General features: G+C 41.9%; 1 protein-coding gene and 1 pseudogene across 2 annotated transcripts; both read right to left on the bottom strand.

Moving 5' to 3' along the window:
• Positions 1–1,442: 1,442 nt before the first annotated feature.
• LOC127627922 (T-cell immunoglobulin and mucin domain-containing protein 4-like) lies at positions 1,443–9,904 on the bottom strand. 2 transcript variants are annotated; one of them, XM_052104536.1, is made up of 7 exons: positions 9,761–9,904; positions 8,712–9,053; positions 8,431–8,523; positions 6,307–6,353; positions 6,135–6,210; positions 5,986–6,022; positions 1,443–2,224 (listed from the first exon to the last, which is right to left on the bottom strand). In XM_052104536.1, exons 1-7 carry the CDS (start codon positions 9,813–9,815, stop codon positions 2,095–2,097), a joined length of 780 nt encoding a protein of 259 aa, XP_051960496.1. In that variant the 5' UTR covers positions 9,816–9,904; the 3' UTR covers positions 1,443–2,094. The 2 variants fall into 2 exon arrangements, with proteins under 2 accessions (XP_051960496.1, XP_051960497.1); XM_052104537.1 differs by lacking the exon at positions 6,307–6,353.
• A 635-nt stretch (positions 9,905–10,539) lies between these two features.
• Positions 10,540–21,659, bottom strand: LOC127627557 (T-cell immunoglobulin and mucin domain-containing protein 4-like; annotated as a pseudogene).
• Positions 21,660–25,957: the final 4,298 nt, after the last annotated feature.

The raw sequence follows: 25,957 nt of genomic DNA, 5'->3' as shown, positions 1-25,957 counted from the left end.
GTCGGGGACCTGCAAGCGTTCTCTGTCAGCGACACTCGCCTGGAGTTCGGTCCGGCAGACACATAAGACCTAAGACCGCGACCGGGCTACGTGCCCAAGGTTCCTACCATGCCCTTCAGAAGATCAGGTAGTGAACCTGCAAGCGCTGACCCGGGAGGAGGCAGACCCAGCCCTTTCGTTGCTGTGTCCAGTACGTGCTTTGCATATCTATTTGGACCGCACGCAGCGCTCTAGACGTTCTGAGAAGCTCTTTGTCTGCTTCGGGTGACAGCAGAAAGGTAACGCTGTCACCAAACAGAGGCTCAATGCAATTTCATTGGCTTATCACACCCAGGCCGTGACCCCCCCTTGCGGGTTCGAGTGCACTCAACCAGAAGTGTTGCGTCCTCGTGGGCACTGTCCAGGGGCACCTCCCTAGCAGACATCTGTAGAGCACCAGGGTGGGCAACACCTAATACCTTCGCGAGATTTTACAATCTCCGGGTTGAGTCGGTAGAACTCGGTAACACGCTGACGAACTGGCCGGGTGAATCGATTGCGCCTAGTGCCCTTTCCCACAGCTGAGGTAAAATAGTGCACCATTTTTCCCAGGAGATCCCATCTCTTGGATCCCTGGTTGATTCCTTCCTAGCCCTCATGGGTCCGGAGGAACTCGCCAACACAATCCACTACAGGTACTTAATCTACCCTGTACTTGAATAGGTGCTCCACAGGTTTAAGGCCTTCTATGCTGACTCCCTCTGTGTGTAATCACCGCGGTACTGTCCCCTCACGAGTGGACTCCTGTGTGTCTCCCTTGGGCAGTTCTCCGACACAACGTCTCGTTCCCTCCATCGGGGAATGGAGGTTACATACGTAACCTAGACGTTCCCTTTGCATTTTTCAGTTGTATGACCTCCTTGAACCTACATGCCCCAAAATGAGCAGTTCTTAGTTTAGCTTAAACTCTTATAAACCTGAGCATTTTGGGGTAAGTTACTCAAAAAAGTAATCAACTTCAAATGTCTAATTACTTAATATACATTTTTAATCTGATTTAGTTTACTGATTACTTTATCTTTTGTACCTTTGCTCTTTATGACAAAGGAGGCGTACACTCTTCAGCTGTCACAAAAACACAAAGAGACATACTAAACCTATGCATTTTTTAAACTCTACATAAATAATACTATTTTAGGAATGTGAAACCCAAGTAATATACTTAAAATTTATTTAAGTCATTAGCTGTAATCTGATTACTAGAATAAAATTTTTATGCATTACACTATTTTCACAATATTTTTGACTTAAAATTAATTAGATTAGAGTAACTAATTAAACTGTAATCAGATTACAGCCAACACTGACCCCAACATATAAAAAGTGTGATGTGAAGAAGAGTACAGCTATGATGCCAAAATTACTCTGTGGTAAATTATTAAATTACAAAGTGTTCACTTGGGGAAGGTTTTATTAATGATAGTGTTGGAGTATGTTCGCTATTAGAATTAAGTGCATATGTCTTACAAATAAATTTTAGGATGAGTAAAGGTTAGACCAGAGCAACAATTTTGCTCTAATCAGCAATAGCTGTCACGTAAGTACACAAACAAAATTGTTTTAGACAACACAAAAAATACACTGAAGAACAGTTGAGGCTGGTCATCACTGATCAAATTAAAAATGCTAAAGGTAATGTGCTTTTCTGAGATATTAAAGTAATAATTTCATGTCAATATTCATCTATATTTTTACATATAAGAGGTCACTGTACTATAAAAATACACTTTAAGTTTCAGAACTCAAAACTTCCTCTCCAGTCCAAAAAGAGCATTTATTGTTCCTATTCTGCAAAAATTACTAGTATTGCAGTGTCATTTGAATAGCCCGGAACCACAAAATGTGTAATTGTCGCCGTGAACCGGTAGCCTGGCTGAGGAAATCTTAAAGGGGACAGCATAGCAAACATGTTTCAGACAGAGGTGCCAGAGACAGAAGAACATTTTAATTTAATACTATATTAGGACTGTATTTGTACAAAAACCTTTACTAACATAACTAAACCTCAAGGAAAACATTAAAGTAAAAAAAAAAAAAAAAACATGACATGACCCCTTAATGCCATTGTTCATATTCATTTTCGGTCTGTATCTGATAGACATTGTCCACAGCCATCTCTCTGTTGTACAGGCCCAAACTGCTGCCAGAGTTACTGTAGATGACAGAGTTCTCGGAGTTCTGGACTCTGTGGGAAAATAATTCAACCAAATCATGATAAACATTTTGCTTAAAAAACAGTGATGTCCAAACAGGTTAATAAAAACATAAGCCGAAGCAACATAAACATCCAAAGCAGTGGTCTAACCTACAAGATCACACAGGAATTCAGCGTGTTAGTTAAAAATGTATTTCCATCTAAATTCAGAACTAATGTGCCAAATTAACCTGAAAATCGCACGCATGCCTGTTAGAAATCTGTACGATTTGCTGTGATGTCATGCGAGAGCGAGGTGGCCACAGTTGCTTTTTCCAAGGGAACTGCAAGCATGATGTGATTTTGCCTTTGATTTTGTTGCCGCTTTCCACTACGACAAGTGAGAACCCTCTGACCTGACAGCTTTTATTTCACTCTTCCTCTGTCTGCACCCACCTACTCTTATCTACATGCTTGGGAGCCCCAAACACCTACAATCTTTGATAAAAGGCCAATGAGAATTGGCGAATGGAATTTGCATGCCACTTCCCCAGACATAAGTATATAAAAGGAGCTGTAATACGGCCACTCATTCAGGTTTTGTGCTGAGGAGCCGAGACAAGGTCCAAGTCATTTCAGCCGATAGTACAGCGTTGTGGCAAGAGGGACACAAAGTCTCATTCCCTCCATCAGGGAACAGAGGTTACAACAGTAACCGAGACATTCCCCTTCTGTCACTCACTCGATTTGTGTCGATGTAGTGACACTAGGGGTCCCTATGGAAAAATGCCAAAACAGCTGAACCGTGTTACGTGAACTGCCGATGCAGGTGCCAGCCACTGCCCTTTTTCTCTTTGTTTTCTCTCCACAGAGTATTAGATTCGGCTGGGGCCATCTAACGGCATTATACACATCAGGGAAGGTGTTCTTTTCCTTTACTATTCTTTCAGGGGAAAAAGACCCAGAGAAGACCACATCCTGTCCGAAGGAGAGGTAATATGTGGCAATACGACACGTGGGCTTATCCACTGCACATGGAAGAGGTGCGCTGGTAGGTCCTGCCTCGAAGGGGAGGAGCTCTACAAACACAGCGACCGGGGAGGGAAAGCTCTGCCCAATGGAGATGCAGGTCTGCTGACAGGGAGACCGTACCACGGAAAATACATCACAGATGTTACTGCAGTAGTCGGCACCTGTGGAGCACCTATCCCTGTACAGGGCATATTAGTATCTGTAGTGGGTCTGGCTGCGAACTCCTCTGCCGAAGCTCCCTGGGGGCCCCAGTGCTCAGTATGGTGGTGGTGGAGATGCTGTTCCCGATCTGGACTGACTGAGGTCTCCTAGTCAGCAGGTTCAGCTTTCCAATCAGGTGCTGAGGAATGATTGTGTTGAATGCTGAGCTGAGGTCTATGAACAGCATTCGAACGTATGAGTCCTTTTTATCTAGGTGGGTGAGGGCCAGATGGTGGGTGGTGGTGATGGCATCGTCCGTTGAACGGTTGGGACGATACGCAAACTGCAGTGGGTCTAGTGAGGGGGACAGCTGGGTCTTAAAGTGCCTCATGACGAGCCTCTCGAAGCACTTCATGATGATGGGTGTAAGTGGGCGGTATGATGACGGTAGTCGTTGAGGCAGGACACTGAAGACTTCTTTGGCATGGGGACGATGGTGGTGGCCTTGAAGCACGTTGGAATGACAGCTCTACTCAGGGAGATGTCGAAGCACTTTATGATGATGGGTGTGAGTGCGACGGGATGGTAGTCGTTGAGGCAGGACACTGAAGACTTCTTTGGCATGGGGACAATGGTGGTGGCCTTGAAGCACATTGGAATGACAGCTCTGCTCAGGGAGATGTTGAAGATGTCGGTAAGAACATGCAGAGCGGAGGAGGCCTGTCCAACTGCCATCAAGGGTAGTGAGAAGACGGGTTCTGGGAAGACGGGTTCGGCTGTGAGTGGCGCCCCGAACACAGGAACCAATCATCTAGCCGTGAGGGCTCAGGGGAGGGTTCCAGTCCAACCCGACACCCATGGCAGCCCAGGCAAGCATGACAGTCAGCTGGCTGGAGCAGCTCTCCCGCGGAAGAAGGAAAGCCGTGACCGCAATGTTGCCATTTTCATGTTCTTGCAATGAGAACATGAACCATTCATGAACGTTGCCTCAGTGTGAACGCTACTTAGACACGTGAAGCAGCACCCGTGGCTGTCGGAGGTGGAGAGATGACAGCATCCTGGAACTACACAAAGACGGAAAGGGTCTGTAAAAAGACGCATCTTTAAAAAGACATTCACGTCAATGTGTTTTGCACTAATAGAGAAAATGTACACTTTTGTCGGGAATATACACCCTCTTAGCGCTGTCGAAGTGCCCAGGGGCATAATCTGCACTGATCGTGCAGAAGGAGAGAAAGCCGCTGGAATGCGCCATAAATCCAACAGCATACACTTCTTCGTTTAGAGGTGAATGGACCGGCAGTGGGATTCAGCTCACAGACACACAACTGCTCGGCTCCAAATAAGACATCTGAATGAGTGGCCGCATTCCAGCACCTTTTAAATCGTATATCTGGGGAAGTGGCTTGCAAATTCCACTTGCCAATTCTCATTGGCCTTTTCTCAAAGATTGGAGGTGTTTGGAGCTCCCAAGTGTGAGCCCTAGTGTCACTACATCGACACAACATCGAGTGAGTGACAGAAGGGGAACTGACAAACATTATACATGGAAGTATAACCTAGCCAAAATGTTGAAATGTATTAACTATTTCGGAATTGAATTATAGAAATAATAATGGCTTTAGTAAGACAGGTTTTTGAGATAGTTCTCAACTTCATAGAGATTAATGGAAGTGACACAAGAAATGCATGTAACATGAATGCACACAATGCGGGCTCTTACATAATGAAAGATATCAATACTGAATTATAGATCTGTGTAAATATGAATCAAGCATCTGGTTACAGTTCTAGGCACTGTGCACTTGTAGCCTTCCCCTGAATTAATTCAATATCTTTACTAAAAGAAAAGTGTGCTTGACTACACAGCACATCTGGATATATGTCAAGCTATATCGCTCTCCTTCATCATTAGTGTTTGATGAATTACTGCTGATATGATGGATTGAAAATGTTCACAAACATCTCTTTTAAATTAAATTCTGTTTTAATACTTTTATTTGTGGTGAAAGCACGATCTAAATTGCAGCAGACAATTTTTCTGAATGAAGCGCAATCTAAATTAGACTAATATACCTCAAGGAGGCCTGTTTACGCCTTTTTTTTAATGTACTTTCCTCATGATTTCTTCTCGAAATATTTTGTCTTCATTTTCAAAATATTAGAATTTTTTACGTGGCACTAAAACGCTGTCATAGCCTACTAACGAGCCTAATGTTTGCTCAGGTTTTGCGCAGCGCGTCATGCAAATGTGCACATGCGCACGACTCTAGTTTAATCTTCAGCCACAAGGTTCAGAAATTAGGAAAGCATTGAGTAATCTTTGCAAAAAAAAAATATATATATATTAATAGACTATATGCTGTAGCATTTTTTTTCCATGAGATCAGCCTAGCCTAACAGAATTATCATACTTGAATCCAGCTTTTCACATAATTGTTCTTGCAACAAAATAATTATTTTTGCTTATAATTTATTATTAGATATTTTTGAAGCTGATGGTTTTGTTTTAAATATGAGCATGACAGTCACTGTAAACACATACACGATTTATTTATTTTTTTCTTTTCTTTTTCCATTTACATCTGTTAAATTTTGGACATGTTTTTGACCCAAACTTCAACAAAACGAGCACTTACATTTCTACAAATGCTCTGCTTTTCCTCTTTTGCTTCCCTGAAAATAGAAAGAAAGAATACAACGTTCCTTTAAAAAAAATTAAACATGGCAAGTCTGTATTGCAGAGAAATTTCAAAATGTGAATTTCTTGAATGTGCTGTGCACTCACATATCAAAAGGGCAGCAATGACTATGAAAGTCAACAGTAACAGAAGAACAGGCACAATAACTGCAGATACATTTACCTTTAAAAACAAATCAGTATTGAGATATTAAGTGATCAATTATTGTGTTTCAAACTGTAAAACATCTTAGGCCTTCTGTTTTTATGAAATACTCACACTCTCTCCTTTTTTAACGGAGGATGAACCATTGAAATCACCTGTTTCTATTTTATAATCAAAACAACAACATTAGTTAACATGAACTAACAATGAACAATACTTTTACAGCGTTTACTAATCTTGGACAATGTAAGTTTAAACATAATACATTTTTAAAATAAAAGTTGTATTAGATAACATTAGTTAATGCACTAACATGAACTTCAATTAACAATTGTATTTTTATTGACTAACATAAACTAAGATTAATAAATGCTGTAAAAATATTGTTCATTGTTTGTGCATGAAAATTGTTAACGAATGGAACCTTATTGTAAAGTGTTAACATTTCACACACAGAAAATTAAAATCTAGGACTTACACAAAACTTGCAGTTAATCTTATACTAGTAAAAGTTACTGTGGCAGGGTGGAGGGCGGGGCCGGGTCGTGATTATACACACCAGGTCCCTTATCAGGCTAATTAAGCCTCTGAGAGGGATAAAAGCCGATTGCGGAGGGTGCGACAATAGAGAGATCGTTTACGGACAAGTCTGTCATATGTGTGTGTGTGTGTGTGTGTGTGTGTGTGTGTGTGTGTGTGTGTGTGTGTGTGTGTGTGTGTGTGTGTGTGTGTGTGTGTGTGTGTGTGTGTGTGTGTGTGTGTGTGTGTGTGTGTGTGCGCGTGCGTGCGTGCGTGTATTTATCACTTTGTGGGGACCAAATGTCCCCATAAGGATAGTAAAACCCGAAATTTTTGACCTTGTGGGGACATTTTGTTGGTCCCCATGAGGAAAACAGCTTATAAATCATACTAAATTATGTTTTTTGAAAATGTTAAAATGCTGAAGGTTTTCTGTGAGGGTTAGGTTTAGGGGTAGGGTTAGGTTTAGGGGATAGAATATAAAGTTTGTACAGTATAAAAACCATTATGTCTATGGAAAGTCCCCATAAAACATGGAAACACAACGTGTGTGTGTGTGTGTGTGTGTGTGTGTGTGTGTGTGTGTGTGTGTGTGTGTGTTTATCACTTTGTGGGGACCAAATGTCCCCATAAGGATAGTAAAACCCGAAATTTTTGACCTTGTGGGGACATTTTGTTGGTCCCCATGAGGAAAACAGCTTATAAATCATACTAAATTATGTTTTTTGAAAATGTAAAAATGCAGAATGTTTTCTGTGAGGGTTAGGTTTAGGGATAGGGTTAGGTTTAGGGGATAGAATATAAAGTTTGTACAGTATAAAAACCATTATGTCTATGGAAAGTCCCCATAAAACATGGAAACACAACATGTGTGTGTGTGTGTGTGTGTGTGTGTGTGTGTGTGTCTTTTGTTTAAGTTAATCATTAAAATATTGTTTATATCGCCAGACCGCCGCCTCCTTTCCATTGGACTGCTTTACACTGGTGCCCTGTCACAAGTTACTTTTCAAATAATACATTTGCTCTGTTATACCATGTGTTGGCAATAGTCCGGTATATCTATCTCTGGAGCACTTGATGAACTGACAAATGATGAATTCTCTTGTGTTGTGTCAGTTCATGATTGGAAAAGAAGACACAATAAGTCACATAATGTTATTTTACACTGGCTGCATTCCAATTTAAATGTCTTTAAAAAAGCATAAATCTTTGATGACTAAATATTTATACAATTTCCAAGTGCATTCTGAGTTGATCATTATGAATAATGATAAATTAATCATTGACATTTGTTTTCCTTCAGTCATTATAGATTCACTGTGGGGGTTAAAACAATAATAACCCCTATACTTAGTGGTCTGTGATTCAGAGGTTATATGGCTGGGAATAGTAGTTACTGCCACAGGCTATTGCGTGGTTGGGTGCTTTAAAGCAGGATGTACAATGTTCCTTTTAAAATGCTGACATTTTACACTAGTAGGAGCCATCAGAAAATGATTTATCTTCAACAGTAATCTAATCTGTAATGACTGCTTGATATTGTTTAAGGGACTTGTTTCTGTACTCACTTTCACCAAAAATAGTTATGTTTAAGCCTTGATTAGTTGATGCTACAGATGTATTTATAGTGTGGTATATTTTCATCATTCAGTCTTCATAACAGATTCATAAAGACAGTACAAAGTCATATTCCAATATATTCACATATACAGTAAGTACCCTCAGTCATGGCAGTGGCGAATACTCCTGAGGTTTCACTCTCATAGAAACTGCTGGTTATGGATGTAGTTTCCCATGTTGCTGGAGTTGGTGCTTTGAGAAAGCATATGCATTTTAATGTAAAACTGAATGTATTCATTTTAATGAAATAACAATTGTTTTATTAATTTATGCATTATATATTTTTCTTCATTTAATTAGGAAAAGTAGTGCTAAAAATGAAATAACAGAATCTGTTTTGAACGAATGATAAAGATTTTCATTTTGCTTAAGATACTTACCGTCACTAACAATCAAGTGAACGTAATGCATCTCATCATTAAACAATCCAGGCACATGTATGCGGCAACCATATTTGCCTGAGTCTTGTTTTGTGATGTTAAGGATTGTTAAAGACACATCTCCATGCCGTATTTCTCCAGTAATCTGGTATCTTTGTGACTGTCTGTTCACCGTTGTATCACCATCACTTCCAATAATTTCATCACCACATCCCATATTGGGAATGTCTCCTCTTATCCAGCATATGTGACATTTACCATGATATTGAATGTCATATTTGCATGGCAATGTGGTGTTCTCACCCTCAAAATTCTGTACAATGATGTTACTGCATTTACAAACTGAGACAGAGAGAGAAACAGTGATTTTTTTTTTATGTAAACAATAAGATATTTTAGGATCATAAAATTAACCTTAAAAGACTTAATGTGTATAAAGTTAACAAACAAATATGCATGTCATATTATATTTTAGTGCAGTGTATTATCAAAGTCATTATAGATAATGTGACCTGTTAACTTCAATGACAAAGTGTTACTGTATCAATTAAACAAAAAAACTTAATTAAAACTTTACTATACAGTGTTCCCACACTTTTTAACCAAACAATTTCCATGGCTTTTCCATTACCTCTCCAGTTATAATGTGAAACTAGATAAGGAATTTTAAAAATAGTTTAGATTCAATCCTAATATTTCATTATTTATTGTGACTGATTTGTGAACAGGTTCGACCAATTAATTGAAAATGACCCAAAATAACAATTTGCTCTCAAATCAGATATATAGCTTGTAAGCTTTATGGTACACAAGTTCCACACAAGTTTAGTTTAGAACATAACTAAACATTTATTTTCTCTACACACTTTTCCATTATGTTTAAGAATGTATTAATTTCCATAACTTTTCAAAGCCTGGAAAACACCATTTAAAATTCTCTGGATATTATTTCTGGATATTACTTTGGTTACACTTAATATATTTTTAAATAATGACATTAATATCTTAATATTTGACCACAATTCAATATAAAAATCAGAGTGACTTACTGGTCAGATAAACGAGAAGCCAGGATGGAAAGAGCCACCTGTGAAGATCTTTCATGATGGAAAAGTTTTCACTCTGTGCAAATACTGAAACAAAGACAACCTCTTTCTTTCTCCTCTTACATCAACCCTTTACACAGAAGCTGATATTCACATGATCTCAGCTTTTCTTGCATGTGCAATTAGACGTCTTTTTTACAGTTTCATTTCCAGTTGTAGCCTCTGTGGCCAACTTCAAGTAACCCAGAGATTTTTTTGTTGAAAATGAAACTAAATGTTACATTTTTACATCTACTTCCACTTTAAAGAAACAAAAAAAAAAAAAAACAACGCAATGATTCTATAAAAAAAAGCACATATGAGCCTCTTAGGTTTTTATTATTTATGTATACATTTATTTACTTAGATCAAACTATTAATGCAACCGCATTAACCACTAGAGGCCACTGTTGAATCATGCTGTAGTGTGATACGCCTTTTCTCAAATAGACCTCCATTCCAGACATACAAACATTGTTCCACTTTCTACATATTTCACTGAGGAAATTTTAAACAACCTCACTGTATGCAAGTTATTTAATATTTCACATTTCACTCAAGAGTAAGTTTATACAGTAGTCTCCTGATCAGTTATTTTATAAATATTTGCTACATCACATGGCAATGTTTAAAATCCACTGCAGCTGGTGGTGTGTTCTCTGGAGTGCTGCAGTCCTTAGGGCAGAGCATTCAGATGAATGTGTTAATGCACAGTAAGCAAAACAGACCATGAGTCACCTGTTTCACTTCCACTCTGCCAGGAAGACAGAATCTGAGAGACAAATTTAACGGCGTATACAGCACGAGGATCCACAGAACTTTCCACATAGTCATTTAGAACAAGAAGTTGTTTTTTGTTCATGCATGAAGTAAAATGTCCAATACAATTTTTCAATGTATACAGAGGATTTATGTGAATCTTACGAAAACCTGTCAAGAGTAAGTCCAGGTTATATTTCACCGCAAATTCAACAATAAAAAAAAATAAAAATAATAGGCCTAATATATTATTATTAGGCTGAAGGCTGTTTAAGGATCAATTAAGATATTTTGTGAACCCCTTTTTAAATCTCATTACTATAATGTAAAAAAAAAAGAGGTTTATTTATACATCACATCAGTGTTTGCAATACGTGCCATGATGTTAGATACTGTAATGACATTACAGTAATGAGATTATGGTAATGAGAAAAAGTGTTTGGTATCATTGTAAAGAAACCTCAGGCTAAGAAACGTCTGGGTTACGAATGTAACCTCCGTTCCCCGATGGAGGGAACGAGACGTTGTGTCGGAGAAGCGCAGAATATACCTCTGATCTATGAAAAAAAGCCAATGAGAAGTTGGCAGCTAGTATTTTCATACCCCGCCCCCGGTACAAAGGCGAGGCAAATACTAGAGTTCATTCAGGATTTTTCTGAGGAGCCGGAAATGGTCCGGCCACTACAGCGGCTTCGGCTCAGCGACGTGGCCGGGAAGGACACAGCGTCTCGTTCCCTCCATCGGGGAACGGAGGTTACATTCGTAACCCAGACGGTCCCCTTCTGTCGCTCTCTCCACGTTGTGTCGGAGAAGCGACACTAGGGGTCCAATTTAAATTACGCCATGCACTGAGCCATGTACGTGGTCTGACACAGGAGCGGGCAGGTGTTTTTTACGTGCCAGACGACCAGCTGTATCAGACTACACATACCCTTCCGCAATGCCCCACAAAAGTCGTCGAATTCTTTTGGTTACCCTGACAGGGGAACAAGGCCAACCTGGGAATGGGCCAAGCCTGGCTGGGCCTCTTTTCTCTCTATGTTTCTCGCATAGAGCAATAGAGAGCCGGGGCCCTTACATGCACTGAGGGAAGGGGGTCTTACACAATTTCCTATTCTTTCAGGGGGAAAAGACACTGTGGAGACCACCCCTACCCAGCTGGGGAGGTATGGTGGTGAATACATCACATGTGTTTTTAGGCGACACGTGGAAGTGGCGCGGTGGTAGATCCAGCCTCAGCGAGGGGGAGTTGCTACAACACGGCAACCGGAGGACAGCCGGAACTGCCTAAGGAAAACGCGGGTCCGCACGTAAGGGGACCATATCGCGGAAAATACACACAGGAGGAGTCCGCGTAGGAGTCCTCGCCCTGTGGAGCACCTATTCCAGTACAGGGTAGATTTGAGTATCTGCAGTGGATTGGGTCGGCAAGTTCCTCCGCCGAACTGCGGACCCATGAGGGCTAGGGAGGAATCGACCAGGGATTCAAGTTGAGTGGAATCTCCTGGGAAAAAAGACGCACAGTTTTACCTCAAGCGAGGGAAAGGGAGCTATATGCAAGCGATTCACCTGGCCAGCCCATCAGCGTGTTTCCGAGTTCTACTGGCTCGGACCTGAGAAAACAAGGGATGAAAATGACTCAACCCTGAGATTGTAGTATCTCGTAAAGGTGTTGGGTGTCGCCCAACCCGCTGCTCTACAAATATCTGCCAGGGAGGTACCCCTGGCCAGTGCCCACGAGGCAGCAACAGTCCTTGTCGAGTGAGCTCAGCCCGCATGGGGGTGGCACGGCCTGAGTGTGATAAGCCAATGAAAATGGCATCTACTACCCAGTGGGAAAGCCTCTGTTTGGAGACAGCGTTTCCTTTCCGCTGTCCCCCAAAGCATACAAAGAGCTGCTCAGAGTGTCTAAAGCTCTGCGTGCGGTCCAGGTAGGTACGCAAAGCACGTACCGGACACAGCAACGACGGGGCTGCGTCTGCCTCCTCCCGGGGCAGCGCTTGAAGGTGGTGGTAGTCTAAAGGGCGTGGTAGGAACCTTGGGCACGTAGCTCGGTCGCGGTCTTAGGATCACATGAGTGTCTGCCGGACCGAACTCCAGGCAAGTGTCGCTGACAGAGAACGCTTGCAGGTCCCCGACCCTCTTGATGGAGGTGAGCGCGATCAGCAGGGCAGTCTTAAGAGAGAAGGCCCTGAGTCCAACTGATTCTAGCGGCTCGAAGGGAGGTCTCTGGAGGCCCGTGAGGACTACCAAGAGGTCCCAGGAGGGGAACAGGTTTGGCCGGGAGGGATTTAACCTCCGGGCGCCTCTTAGGAACCTGATGATTAAGTTGTGCTTACCAAGGGACTTGCCGTCTACTGCGTCGTAGTGGGCCACAATAGCAGCAACATACACCTTCAAGGTGGATGGGGACAGCCTCCCCTCCAACCTCTCCTGCAGGAATAAGAGCACTGACCTAACTGCGCACTTCTGCGGGTCTTCAGCCCGGGAAGAACACCAATTTGCGAACAAGCGCCACTTCAGGGCGTAGAGCTGCCTGGTGGAAGGGGCTCTGGCTTGGTTGATCATGTCTACGACAGTAGGTGTAGGCCAGCCAGATCTTCCGCGTCCTGTCCAGGAACCAGACGTGGAGTTTCCAGAGGTCTGGATGTGGATGCCAGAGCTTGTCCTGCCCCTTAGAAAGAAGGTCCTTCCTCAGGGGAATTCGCCAGGGAAGGGCTGTTGTGAGGAGTACGAGGTCCAAGAACCAGGCCTGGATGGGCCAGCATGGAGCCACTAGTGTGACTTGCTCCTCGTCCTCCCTGAACTTGCACAGCACCTGTGCAAGAAGGCTCACTGGGGGAAATGCGTAGTTGCGCAGCCCTGTGGGCCAGCTGTGTGCCAGCGTGTCTGACCCGAGGGGAGCCTCTGTTCAGCCATACCAGAGCAGGCAGTGGGAGGTCTCTCGGGAGGCAAGCAGGTCTACCTGGGCCTTGCCGAATCGTTCCCAAATCAGCTGGACCGACTGGGGGTGAAGCCTCCACTCTCCACGTTGTCGTGACAGTGCGTCTGCTACCACATTGAGTTTGCCGGGGATGTGAGTAGCACGCAGCGACCTGAGTCGCTGCTGGCTCCAAAGGAGGAGACGACAGGCGAGTCGTGACATGTGGCGGGAGCATACGCCGCCTTGGCGATTTATGTACGCTACCGCAGTGGTGCTGTCTGACCTGATTAGGACATGTTTGTCTTGAATTAACGGGAGAAACTGTCACAGGGCAAAGAAAACAGTCAACAACTCTAGGCAATTGATATGCCAGCGCAGCGGGGCCCCTCTCCAAAGGCCCGCAGCTGCGTGCCCATTGCAAACGGCGCCCCAACCCAATTTGGAGGCGTCGGTAGTGACCAGGACGCGTCAGGACACCTGCTGCAGGGGCACTCCTGCCCGTAGAAAGCAGAGGTCTGTCCAGGGTTTGAGTGTTTGTGCCAGTGCTGAAGCGGTCTCATATGCATCAACCCCAGCACCGTGACTGCGGCGGAGGATGCTATATGCCCCAGGAGCCTCTGGAAGAGTTTTAGAGGGACCGTTGTCCCTGGCTTGAACTTTGCGAGGCATTTCAGCACTGACTGTGCATGCTCCTTGGTGAGACGTGGAGACATTGAGACTGAGTCTAACTCCATGCCGAGAAAGGAGATGCTCTGAACTGAAGTGAGCTTGCTCTTTTCTCGGTTGACCTGAAGCCCCAAGTGGCTGATGTGTTTGAGCACCTGGTTTCTGTGAGCGCATAGTAACTCTCGGGAGTGGGCCAGTATGAGCCAGTCATCGAGGTAGCAAGAGCTGACTCTACGACTTTCGTGAAGAGGCGAGAGGACAGAGACATGCCGAAGGGGAGGACTTTGTACTGAAACGCCTGGCCGTCGAGTGCGAACCATAGGAAGGGTCGGTGTCGCGGCAGAATTGAGACGTGGAAGGATGCGTCCTTCAGGTCTACCGCTGTGAACCAATCTAGGTGCCGGACGCATGTTAAGATACACTTTTGCGTGAGCATTTTGAACGGGAGTTTGAGCAGTGCTCGGTTGAAAACTCGCAGGTCCAAGATTGGTCGTAAGCCGCCGCCTTTCTTGGGTACAACGAAGTAAGGGCTGTAGAAACCCTTCTTCATTTCGGTTGGAGGGACAGGCTCTATCGCGTCTTTGAGTTGAAGAGTAGCGATCTCCACGCACAGGGATTGTGCATGTTCGCCGTGCACTGCGGTTAAGCGAACGCCCGCGAAGGGGGGCGGGGGCCTGGCAAACTGAATTGCGTAACCGAGTCGGATGGTCCGGGCCAGCCAGCGTGACGGGTTGGGAAGTGAAAGCCACGCATCCAATCTCCGTGCTAGGGGCACCAAGGGGACGAGTATTTTCGACGTACCAGGCGGGGCTTCGCAGAGGGGCGGAGCAGGTAATGTGCCATCGGGAGGCGAGGGTGCGTCCCGAGGCGTTGGTGCTGAGAAAAGACTCGAAGCACTTACCTTGCTCTGCGCACCCAGCAGGGGGCGGGTTAGTGACTGAGGAGGAGGTCCTATGGTGGCATCCTCTGGACTCGTCAGAACCGGCCGGCCGGGGGTCAGTCGTGGGGCTGAAGGCGGACCTGTGGGTGCGTCCAGCATGCCGGGACTGTTGAGATCTGGGGACAGAGTGCCAAGAGAACGGTATTTGCGGGCCAGATGACCCATAGGCAAAGGAAATAGCTCTTTTATTGAGAATTTGGGTACCGCTGCCCTGGTTAAGGGGAGCGGCAAATGAAATGTATTCAAAACAAAATTCTCCTCCCGGCCCTCCACCGGGGGACGGAGCGGTCTTACCATCTCCGGAGCTAACGTCTTGGGCTCTGTGTCATCCATCTCAGGAGCGCCTGGTAGCCTTCCGGGTCCTCAAGGGGGTCTGTGAGACGGGGGGCATCTGCTTCCTGCGGGGCGCTCGACGTGTGGGCTGAGAGCTGGGCCCAGGTTGAGGCGGAGCAGCCTGTTGTTTCTTCACAGGGGGACGCCCTCAGTGAGCAGACGGGGTATGGCCCAAAGTGGCAGGTTTGCGGCGGGGCAGGATCTGAGAGATCGCCTCCGTCTGTTTCTTCACCGCAGAGAACTGCTGGGTAATGTCCTCGATGGTGTCGCCAAAGAGGCCGAACTGTGAGACTGGGGCGTCGAGAAAGCGAGTCTTGTCGGTCTCACGCATCTTGACCAAGTTCAGCCACAGGTGTCGTTCCTGGACCACAAGGGTGGCCATTGCCTGCCCGAGTGACTGCGCTGTGACCTTCGTGGCTCTGAGGGCGAGGTCGGTCGCTGAGCACAGTTCCTGCAGCACGTCGGGATCAGGGCTACCCACGTGCAATTCTTTGAGCGCCTTGGACTTGCAGGAGGGCCATGGCGTGCAGGGCGGAAGCGGCCTGTCCTGCGGCGCTGTAGGCCTTCGCTGTCAGCGAATGTTGTCCTACAGGCCTTGGAGGGGTGTACAGGGCGACCCCGCCAGGTGGTAGGGTTTCCGGGGCATAGGTGAAGCGCAACAGCCCTATCCACCGGGGGAATTGCAGTGTATCCGTGGACTGCTCCGCCGTTGAGGGTAGCGAGAGCGGATGAGCGAGTGGCTTTGTGACGAGAAGTGAAAGGCGCTCTCCACAGTGACGTCAGCTCATCATGCACCTCCAGGAAAAATGGGACTGGAGGGGCGTGGCCATGAGCGGCGCCCAGACCCCAGGAACCAGTCATCCAACCGCGATGGCTGTGGGGAGGACGGAGGGTTCCAGTCCAAGCCCACGCTGGCGGCAGCCCAGGAAAGCATGTCGGACATCTGAGCGTCAGCCTCAGCCTGGGGGTGCTGGCCCGAAGTCGGCAGCCCAGGGGAGTCTGCAAATACTAGCTGCCAACTTCTCATTGGCTTTTTTTCATAGATCAGAGGTATATTCGGTGCTCAAGAGAGACCCCTAGTGTCGCTTCTCCGACACAACGTGGAGATTTAAAAAAAAAACATCAAATATCTGAGGTTGTAACTAAGGTAGCTCCACAAAACTGCTTTTGTTTTGTTTTCAGTCATGTCAACTGGAACTGAATAATTTTGTGTTGATACGACAAAGCCATCAAAAGTTATAGCATTACAAAATTATTTATCATAGGGTCCAAAAAAGTCTCCAAATGTCCAAAAGCAACTCCAAACATATAAAACATAATAACTGTACACAAGAACAAATTACACAACAATAACTAAAGGTATGCTCTCCCTTCAAAGCATGCATGTATGAGTAACGAAATCTCATTCATTTCCATTGTGTGTCATTTGAGCCATTATTGGGTCTGTGTCATGTACTTAGCGCCATCTCCCGGTGGCCATATGTAATTAGAGTGAACGATCCTCTCTGCCCATATTTGGATGACTTCCACCTCAGGTTGCAGCAATCTGAATCCTAATATGAATGGTTTAGCATTGGTTTATCAAAACAGAACACTTCTGATTTGTCTGCAAATTTCAATTAGAGTGAACGATCCTCTCTGCCCATATTTGGATGACTTCCACCTCAGGTTGCAGCAATCTGAATCCTAATATGAATGGTTTAGCATTGGTTTATCAAAACAGAACACTTCTGATTTGTCTGCAAATTTCAAAGCACTTGTTCAGTTTTGGTCATAATGCCTACACTGGAAAGTAGAGCTTTTAAGATTTAAAACGATACCTTTTTTGTGTTGGTCAAGACTGTAGTTATTAATAGTTTGATAATTATTTATTTCTCATTGAGCCAGCCTGCAAAGTTTTTTCTCCCTCACCCCATCTGAGCTTAAAGGGTTTAGAGTTTCCACACAAGCTGATATGATGAAACTTAATTTGTTTAAACATTGCCATATCAATACTGCGTAGAGTATAAAATGTGCCAAAATTCAAACCTCCTTGGAAGATTTTGTCAAAAGTTGATTTAAGAGTAAAGCCAAATTTCACATGAGTGGTTAATTTTCATCTCTGTTTTAGTGCTTATTTAAAACTAAACAAACTTGGCATCATTTTAATCTCCAATCTGTTAGCAAGCATCGCCAGAAATGAATAGCCAGGTTTAAATCCCAGTTGTGCTGATGGGGCACATGCCCCTATTAGAACAAACTATATGCATTTCCATGCAGTCAACTATGTAATTAACATAATTAACCTTTATGTGTGTGTGTGTTTGTGTTGTCTTTACCCATTTGCTTGCTTAATTTTGGCCTATTCTGTTTCTTTGATCTGTGTTTACTGTAAAGTGGAAAAATGTAGCCCTATTTTATATGGCAATGTTAATAAGGGGTTTTTATTTACATAATATTTTTGTTTATCTTCTATGAATTTTAAATAGATCAGATACAACTGTTAAATGGGGATTTTAAGCTGTCATATGGTCATGATACAACATCCCCTGCCAATGGGGCACATTGCAACATTTCACTCCACTTCTTTCCAGCTAGATAATGAAAAACATATACACTGTATTCTTGAAACCAGACCACATATTTAAAAAGAAAATACTTTGTACCCCAAGTGCATTTTCAAAAACTTGTGTTAAAAAAGTGTTAGTTTGTGCCCAGCTCTCCCCTACTTTTTACTATAATTCAGTAACAAATATGATATTACAGTAATAATTATCTAATGAGAATCACCATGGAGCATATTAGTAATGGGAAAAAACCTCAAGAGTAAATTATATTTGCTTAAATGTAAAATAATGTCACAATGTAAAAAATCTTAGTCCTAAAAAAGGCAACATTTTCTTTATGCAAAATCAAATTTCCTATTTAATTCAATTCATGTGTGGTATGGCTGGAAATGTTACCTGGACATGTTCATGACAGGTTTAGTGAGATTCCCTCACTGTTGCTTCTTCCAAGCATTTAACATTTCTCCAGAGATATCATTAGATTAATCACTTGCTAATCTATTTACTGAACAGAAGTATGATAATTAATCCAGGGACGAAGACAGTATTATGACAAATGTTTCCATTGTTTCCTGAAAAGTAATGTTTGCATGAAACACCTGCTTCATATAAAAACCATATAAAGTCAATATGCATACATTGCCTACATGACCTAAAGAATATAAAAAGTCTATATAGAGTAATAGCAAATTCAACTAACATTACCACCTTTGGAAAAAATATTAGTGTGGTAGCTCAGTATGGACAAAAGCATCGGGCAGTTCAAAATCAAAGAATTTGCAGTTACTCTAGTCAAATACTGTTTGAAGCACTTCCAATATTGATTGAGTGTGGTTAATTATATTCAGGATTATATTTATACCCGCAGTTGTCTCTTCTGGTGTGATATATAGCTCAGAAATTAATGTGGTTGGGTCTGATACATAGTAAACTGTGTAAAACAAAAATGGCAAGCCAGGGTTAGTTTATGTCATGTGACTCTAATGCTTTGATGACCATCTGTGTAATATTTCTGAAGTTTTGTGTTCCTACAATTACATTTTAGCACTAGTAATTCATATTAATATGGAAGGTGGTTAATATGTCAGTTGTATGTTCAATTATTCTCAGCTGGTTTTACTTTACATTGGACGTCAATTAGTGACCCTGTGTCCACTTTAGAACCACTGCTGTAGTGCTAATTTATCTTACCTTGTGATAGGGTACCTTGCTTTTCCTAATTTGTCATTGGGTCCAGTTGTGTATCTGAGATGACTCTCTTTGGATCATCTCCAGTCCTTGTATGAAAAAAACAGTAATATATAATCACAAATGAGCACTGCAACTTTCATAAGGTTATCAATTATTGTGGTTACCCACCATTGCTGATGAATAGATAAACATTGTATCTTATGTCATCGAAAGGTCCAGGGATCTCGATACGGCACACATACAGCCCGGCATCCCTTTTTTGAGCAACCCTGATAGTGAGTGAAACATCACCTCGGTTTAATTCACTGGACAAGTTGAATCTATGTGACTCTCTGTAGTTCACATTCAAGCCATCAGTGGTGATGACAGTATTCTTACAGCTGAACCATGACTGGTGTCACCCCCAATAAATGTTTAATATGCCATGTGCGTCAATGTCATATTTACATGGAAGAGTAACTGTATCCCCAACCTGTCCGACCACCAGTTTAGATGATTCACTGCAGGCTACATCACAAAAAGTGAGGTTTCAGACATTTTTGATTTTACAGATCATTTAGCATGCACCAGTTATTAGGATTACACATTTTCTCAAATCCCCTTAAAGATTTATTGTAAATGCTCTACTACAGAATAATAAAAAATACAAAGTGGTTTTATGGCCTTGGTGCAGAAATACAACACAAGACAGATAAAAATGAATAGAGCATTATACAATATTCACAATATACACAGACCACAGATATGCAATACACTGTATAAAAGAGTTTCAAGTTGATTTTCTACTAAATGAATTCAATTCAGTGTGGTCAAAAAAAGTGCAATGAACTCTAAATAAAAAAGGCAGAAATTAAAAGAAAGTTTTAAATTTTAGCAGGATAATTTTTTTTACAGTGTATATACATTATTGTACCTTCAATATATATCTTTATATATCGTTTTTTACTAACTTGATATGATGATGCTCAATGTTAACCAATAGTAAAACAAATGCTATCTTACAGTCACTCATTAATGTGCAAATGGATCATAATCTAAAAATACAACTTCTCCTTTCCATGGTGGCTGTTCACCAAAAGGAATAACGTCAACATGCTCTTGGTCTCAGTTGACTCAGACCCAGAAAAAATTTCCATTTTGATAATTTTATTTCTTGTGTGCCTGCATTTGAGCTTGAAGGGTTAATTAAATATAATATGTAATATGAAAGTTAAGTACAATTTTAAAACTGCAAGCAAATTCTGCTCATATTTTCCTATTAAATTGTGATACATATAACATCATTGGTCATGACGTCATGCCCTTTGTTCTCTAGACATGTAAGAACCAATGATGCTTGATGTTTTTGACGTGTCAGCATATTTGATTTGTACGCTGTTTACAGGAATTGATCAAAGATACAATTTTAAAGTGAATAACGACTTATATTTCAGTCAGTTCATCATACAACATTTTGATCGTATGTCTTCAGAAGACTTGGTATATGACATATGTGTTGCATGGAGCACTTTTTATTACACATTTGGGTGTGTTTTTAAGCTTTAAAGTGAGTCAATATCAACTGCCAATCAGTGTACACACAACATTCTTTAACATATCTTATTTAGTGTTCTGCAGAAGAATGAAAAGAAAGTCATATGGGTTTGGAACAACATAGGGGTGAGTAAATAATTATGAATAATGAATAATAATGCGGTGAATATTTCCTTTAAACAAAATAAAATTGGTTTTGTTGCATTTGGTAGACAAGCCAGGCATCTATGAGCGATATACAGAATGTTCAGTTTCATTTTCTCAAAAATCAGCATTGTTCTGTAAAGCTATATTTATTCCTGAGTTCATCCTTGGGGATCAGTAAAGTTTGTCTAATTCAACCAAATTTAAATAACATGCTACATATGACCACAAACAAATTCCTCCCCAACTTCCTTCCTTTTACATGGGAGGTTTTGTTTTCACATTGACCATTACTGGCACAACAGATCTTCAGAGATCATTTCTAGAGTAGACAGAAAACATTTCCTTGAGAACTGAGGCTCAGTTTGGAGGGAATTTGATGTAACATTTTGGTGCAGTTTAGCCTTTATTCACATTCACACTTCTCCTTCACCTGACCTTTATGGGGCGGCTGTGGCTCAGGTGGTAGAGCAGGTTGTCCACTAATCGCAGGGTTGGTGGTTCGATTCCCAGCCCACATGCCGAAGTGTCCTTGGGTAAGTCACTGAACCCCAAGTTGCTCCCAATGGCAGGCTAGTGCCTTGCATGGCAGCACTGCCATCATTGGTGTGTGAATGGGTGAATGAGACACAATGTAAAGCACTTTGAATATCACTAAGGTTAAAAAGATGCTATATAAGTGCAGACCATTTAACTCTATTGCATCTGTCTGTGTCACCAAAGGGTTTCTCTTTTTCAAAACCAGACACAGACTAAAAATGTCCGTTCCACCTCAAATGCAGCAAGGAGCAGCAATGTTCTCTCTCCTTGAAGATTACTGGCATCCATCTTTAGCTTATTCCTTTTTTTCGGTAGGCTACTCATCATGCTGAACTAACTTCAGTGACATAGAGAAGAAGGTCTCTGTCTCATCTTAAGTGTGGCTGTTGTACATGGTGCCAGATGTACTCATGCTGTCAAATATTATCTTAATTATTTAACAGGACAAAAAGTTATGGACCATGTCACATTTCCAGGTTTGGAAAGCAGGAGTAAACAATAGCAGGATAAATGGCACAACTGGAGTATAGAGGTACATTAAAATTCATAGCCAATGTTTTTGCTGTTATCTTTTGCTTCAACAGCAAAAAATAAATAAATAAATTACAAGTATTATAGTTTAATATACAGATTCAACTAAAAGTAAGCCATTTGCAGGTTGATTTCACCCAAATATGTAAAGTTTGAGCAATTCAGCCCTACACAGCAACATTGGCTCAAGCATTAGTGTGAGTTGGGGACTGGACTTTCTGGTCTTAGTAAGCTGGAGAATAAAAGGTGTTATATACCGCTCTTAGGTTCCCAGCACCCATACGGGAACAGGCGTTATGACTTGTATTGGAGCCATCTTAACGCTATAGATCCATCAAGGAAGGCGTCCTTTTCCATTCCTATTCTTCGTAGGGGTGTAGGGAGGGTCGACGCCGAGGCAGAATGGAGACGTGAAGTATGTGTTCCTCAGGTCTACCGCTGCGAACCAATCTAATGCAAATGCAGGTTATAATTTGTTCTGCGTGAGCATTCTGAACGGGAGTTTGTGTAAAGTTCGGTTGAGAACTCACAGGTCCAAGATTGGCCGCAACCCACCATGGGTACGATGAAGTAAAGGCTGTAGAGACCCTTCTCCATCTCGGCTGGAGGGACAGGCTCTATTGCATCTCTGAGTAGCAGGTTCGTAACCTCTGTACGTAAGAGGAATTCGCTCCACTGCATTACGAGGCAGGAGCCCGGTGAATTGAATCACGTGGCCAAGTCGGATGGTCCTGGCCAGCCAACGTGACGGGTTGGATAGCGATGGCCAAGCTCCATGCGAGGGGGCACAAATGAGACGAACGTTTTTGACGTACCGGGTTGGGCTTCGCAGCGTTGGGGGGAGCAGGAAATAATGCGTTGGGAGGCAGAAGCGCATCCAGAAGAGGTCTCTCAGAAGTCGACACAACGTAGAGTGAGTGACAGAAGGGGAACCTCTTTTGCTACACTGAAAAAATGTCAACCTGAAAATGTGCTTCATGTGGTAATATCTAAACTAACTAAAAAATATTATTTAACATCACTGAATCAAACTGACTACATTAGTTACTATTTACAATGTGTCCTGTTTCTGGTTTAATTGCATGGTTCCAATTCTAAAACATAAATTGTGACCTTTCAGACTGTTATGCAGAAACACCATTACTTTGATACATTGCACAGAGGCTCAGAAAACCTAAGATATGATAATTCACAATCAAATTATTCACTCAAAACACTATAGTTTTGTTGGCAATCACATTCTGTTGGTAGGCATCAGGTTTTACAGGTGTCTCTTTAGAGGCATTACAGTAATGGCACTGTTTACTCTTTTTAATTTACTTGGGAGACAATTCCCCTGAATCATATTGCCAGATTGGCCATTTTCCTGTCTAGAGGTTAAAACAATCTTAAGATCAACAGTATATTTAACATTGAAGTATCACGTTGATGGGGGTCTTACACGTTGTTGGGGTCTCTGGGACCACAAACATAAAGATAGTATACTCAACAGAATGTGATGTTTTAATTTTTTATATAACACTTAGCAGCTCTTTAACTCTGATTGCTGGACAGCAAAATCTTCAACATGATCACACAGGAAATTAACATGTTGCTTCAAAAATTTATTTACCCTGAAATCGACCGCATTCTGCTGAATTACTAACAAGTGTCATCCCATCTCAGTGGTGTTTGTCTTTGAGAAACACCAACAAAACTACATCTTGTAAGAAACCTTATTACGTTTTCCCATTGAAACCTGTTTGAGTCAAAAGATTAGAGTCTCTTGTTCATCCGATATGCTGTTTTTAACATTTGAGCGATTTATTGCAAAACGGCATGACATTAAACACAATGACCACTATAGCGCTAGTTTTTCCTTAGAAATCCTATATTTACTGTGCGTTATCACATTCAGAATCAATGGGTTCATCCAAAAGCTGAAAAATGTGTCTTTCAGAGGCTTTATATGGAGTTTGGATGAAAATAAGGTGCATTTGTAACTGTTCTGAGACCAGTGCAGACAGACAGCACACTGGAGGTTAAGTCCTTCACTAAATAGGGAGCAAGGGAGCATCCTATAGCTTTCCTATTCAGCTAAGTGTATTCAATCCAAACTTCCTATCAAAAGTAAGTATCAGGCTACAGATGATGTTTGAACCACTCAACATGATTGGCAGACATGAGACAATGTTAATCAGTACACAAATTCAGAATTTATAATGTATAATTTTATATTAATATTGTTGGCAGTGATTGGATTATGATTGGGCCGGTTAGGTCTGCATGCTGATTGACAAACTTTCATCATATATCGCATAACAATTGCCAACAGTCAGTATATCCGGTATTTAAAGGATCAGAATTGCGCTCTGTATTATAGCGGACGCAGTCTGCATTTTATCATCTCACACCCAAACAAATGAGAGAGTAGCATGTGAGAGACGAAACTAATGTTGCTGATGTTGCACCGCTTCACTTGACAGCGTGGGAAGGATCAAGGAAGATCCGTCGAGAACCGAAAAGCTAATAAAAGCTGAATGGATGAATGTGCTTCAGGTACAAGATCATCACAAGTTTAATACTCACTGCAGTCTCACATCTCATTCATTTAATCTCTGAAATCCTCTTCACTTCACAAAATAACAGAATACTTAAAGTAAATGAATATAGATGCAACAGTACGACACGGTACGAAAATAATGGGACTTTACAGCTCTCAAAATACATTCCAAGTAAATGATAAAGAACAAATGTGTTATTTTTAGACCTTTATTTCACTCTTATTGTTGTAAAACGTTTTTGAATGGCATGTAAAAATGTAAAAACAATCACTCAACCTTCATTGTTTCACTGGATCAGTTGCTATTTTAATGATCTAAACTACAAAGTACTGACCATTTAAAGTGTGAGCCTGTACATCTTGAAATAGTTAAAACAGTTACAGTTCTACAGTGTTATTATGTGCCTAGATAGTCTTTCAAATAAACTTAGTTTACACAAAAATGAAATTTCTCACAACATTTACTCACCCTCATGACAAATTATGCATTTTAGAAGAATTGCTCAGTTCTGTCGGTCCTTTCAATGCAAGTGAATGTGATCCAGTAGTTTAATCTATGTCTTCAGAACAGATATGATAGGTGTGTGTGAGAAGCAGATCAATATTTAAGTCCTTATTTACTATAAATTCTCCTCCCTGCCCAGTTGGGGGCGATATGCATATGTAAATCACCAACAACAGAAGAACTCTAAAGAGAGAAGGGCACTGAAAATGAAAGTAGAGATTTATAGTAAAAATGACAAATTTTTTATCTGTTTCTCACCGCTTCTGATTTACTTTTATTGAATGGACCAACAGAGCTGAGATATTCTTCTAAACATCTTCATTCGTGTTCTGCAGAAGAAAGTCATACACATCTGGGATGGCATGAGGGTGAGGAAATGATAAAATATCCCTTTAACATTCACTTATTTTGACAACACATACAATGAAGTCTAATGACAAGGTGAAAATCTAAGTGAATGAAGTATGTGGTATAATGACATGGAGAGCTTAATGTAATTGCATATCTTGTATATTTTTGCTGTGATCTTGTTTTATTGTTATCATCTTCACTTCCAACCCCCCTTTTGTGTGTGGGTTGACTTGGACATGAATCCCACTCTGGCCCTGCTTCCAGCTTCGGCCACTGGGGGCAGTGATTTGTAATTTGGTAAGAACACACTAATTTAAGCAGCAAAGCTTTTAACCTAATACGCCAAATACACAGTGCGATCAGACTGAACGCACAAGGGCTGTTATCATGATCATTTAAATGATTCATTATATTTTTGCACAATGCCCAGGTTGTGGATGTTTCCAAAGAGCTCTCTCTCCATTTCCTGATTTTGCCTGCTGCTCTGGACAGTGCTCCACAAACCATGAACAGTCCTCAGTGGGACAATTCTCATATTTAGATAATATAACAAGATGAACAGATCATAATTAGAGTGTAAACTAATTATTGTAGGCTGTTAGGAAGTATTTTATTTGTTGCATAGTTTAAACCTTTTAATGAAGAGAAGAGTTCAAA

This window comes from Xyrauchen texanus, chromosome 34 (assembly GCF_025860055.1).
Source record: "Xyrauchen texanus isolate HMW12.3.18 chromosome 34, RBS_HiC_50CHRs, whole genome shotgun sequence".
Classification (NCBI taxonomy): domain Eukaryota; kingdom Metazoa; phylum Chordata; class Actinopteri; order Cypriniformes; family Catostomidae; genus Xyrauchen; species Xyrauchen texanus.
The sequence above is the reverse complement of the archived record's forward strand: the minus strand, read 5'-3'. Positions and strand labels throughout refer to the sequence as shown.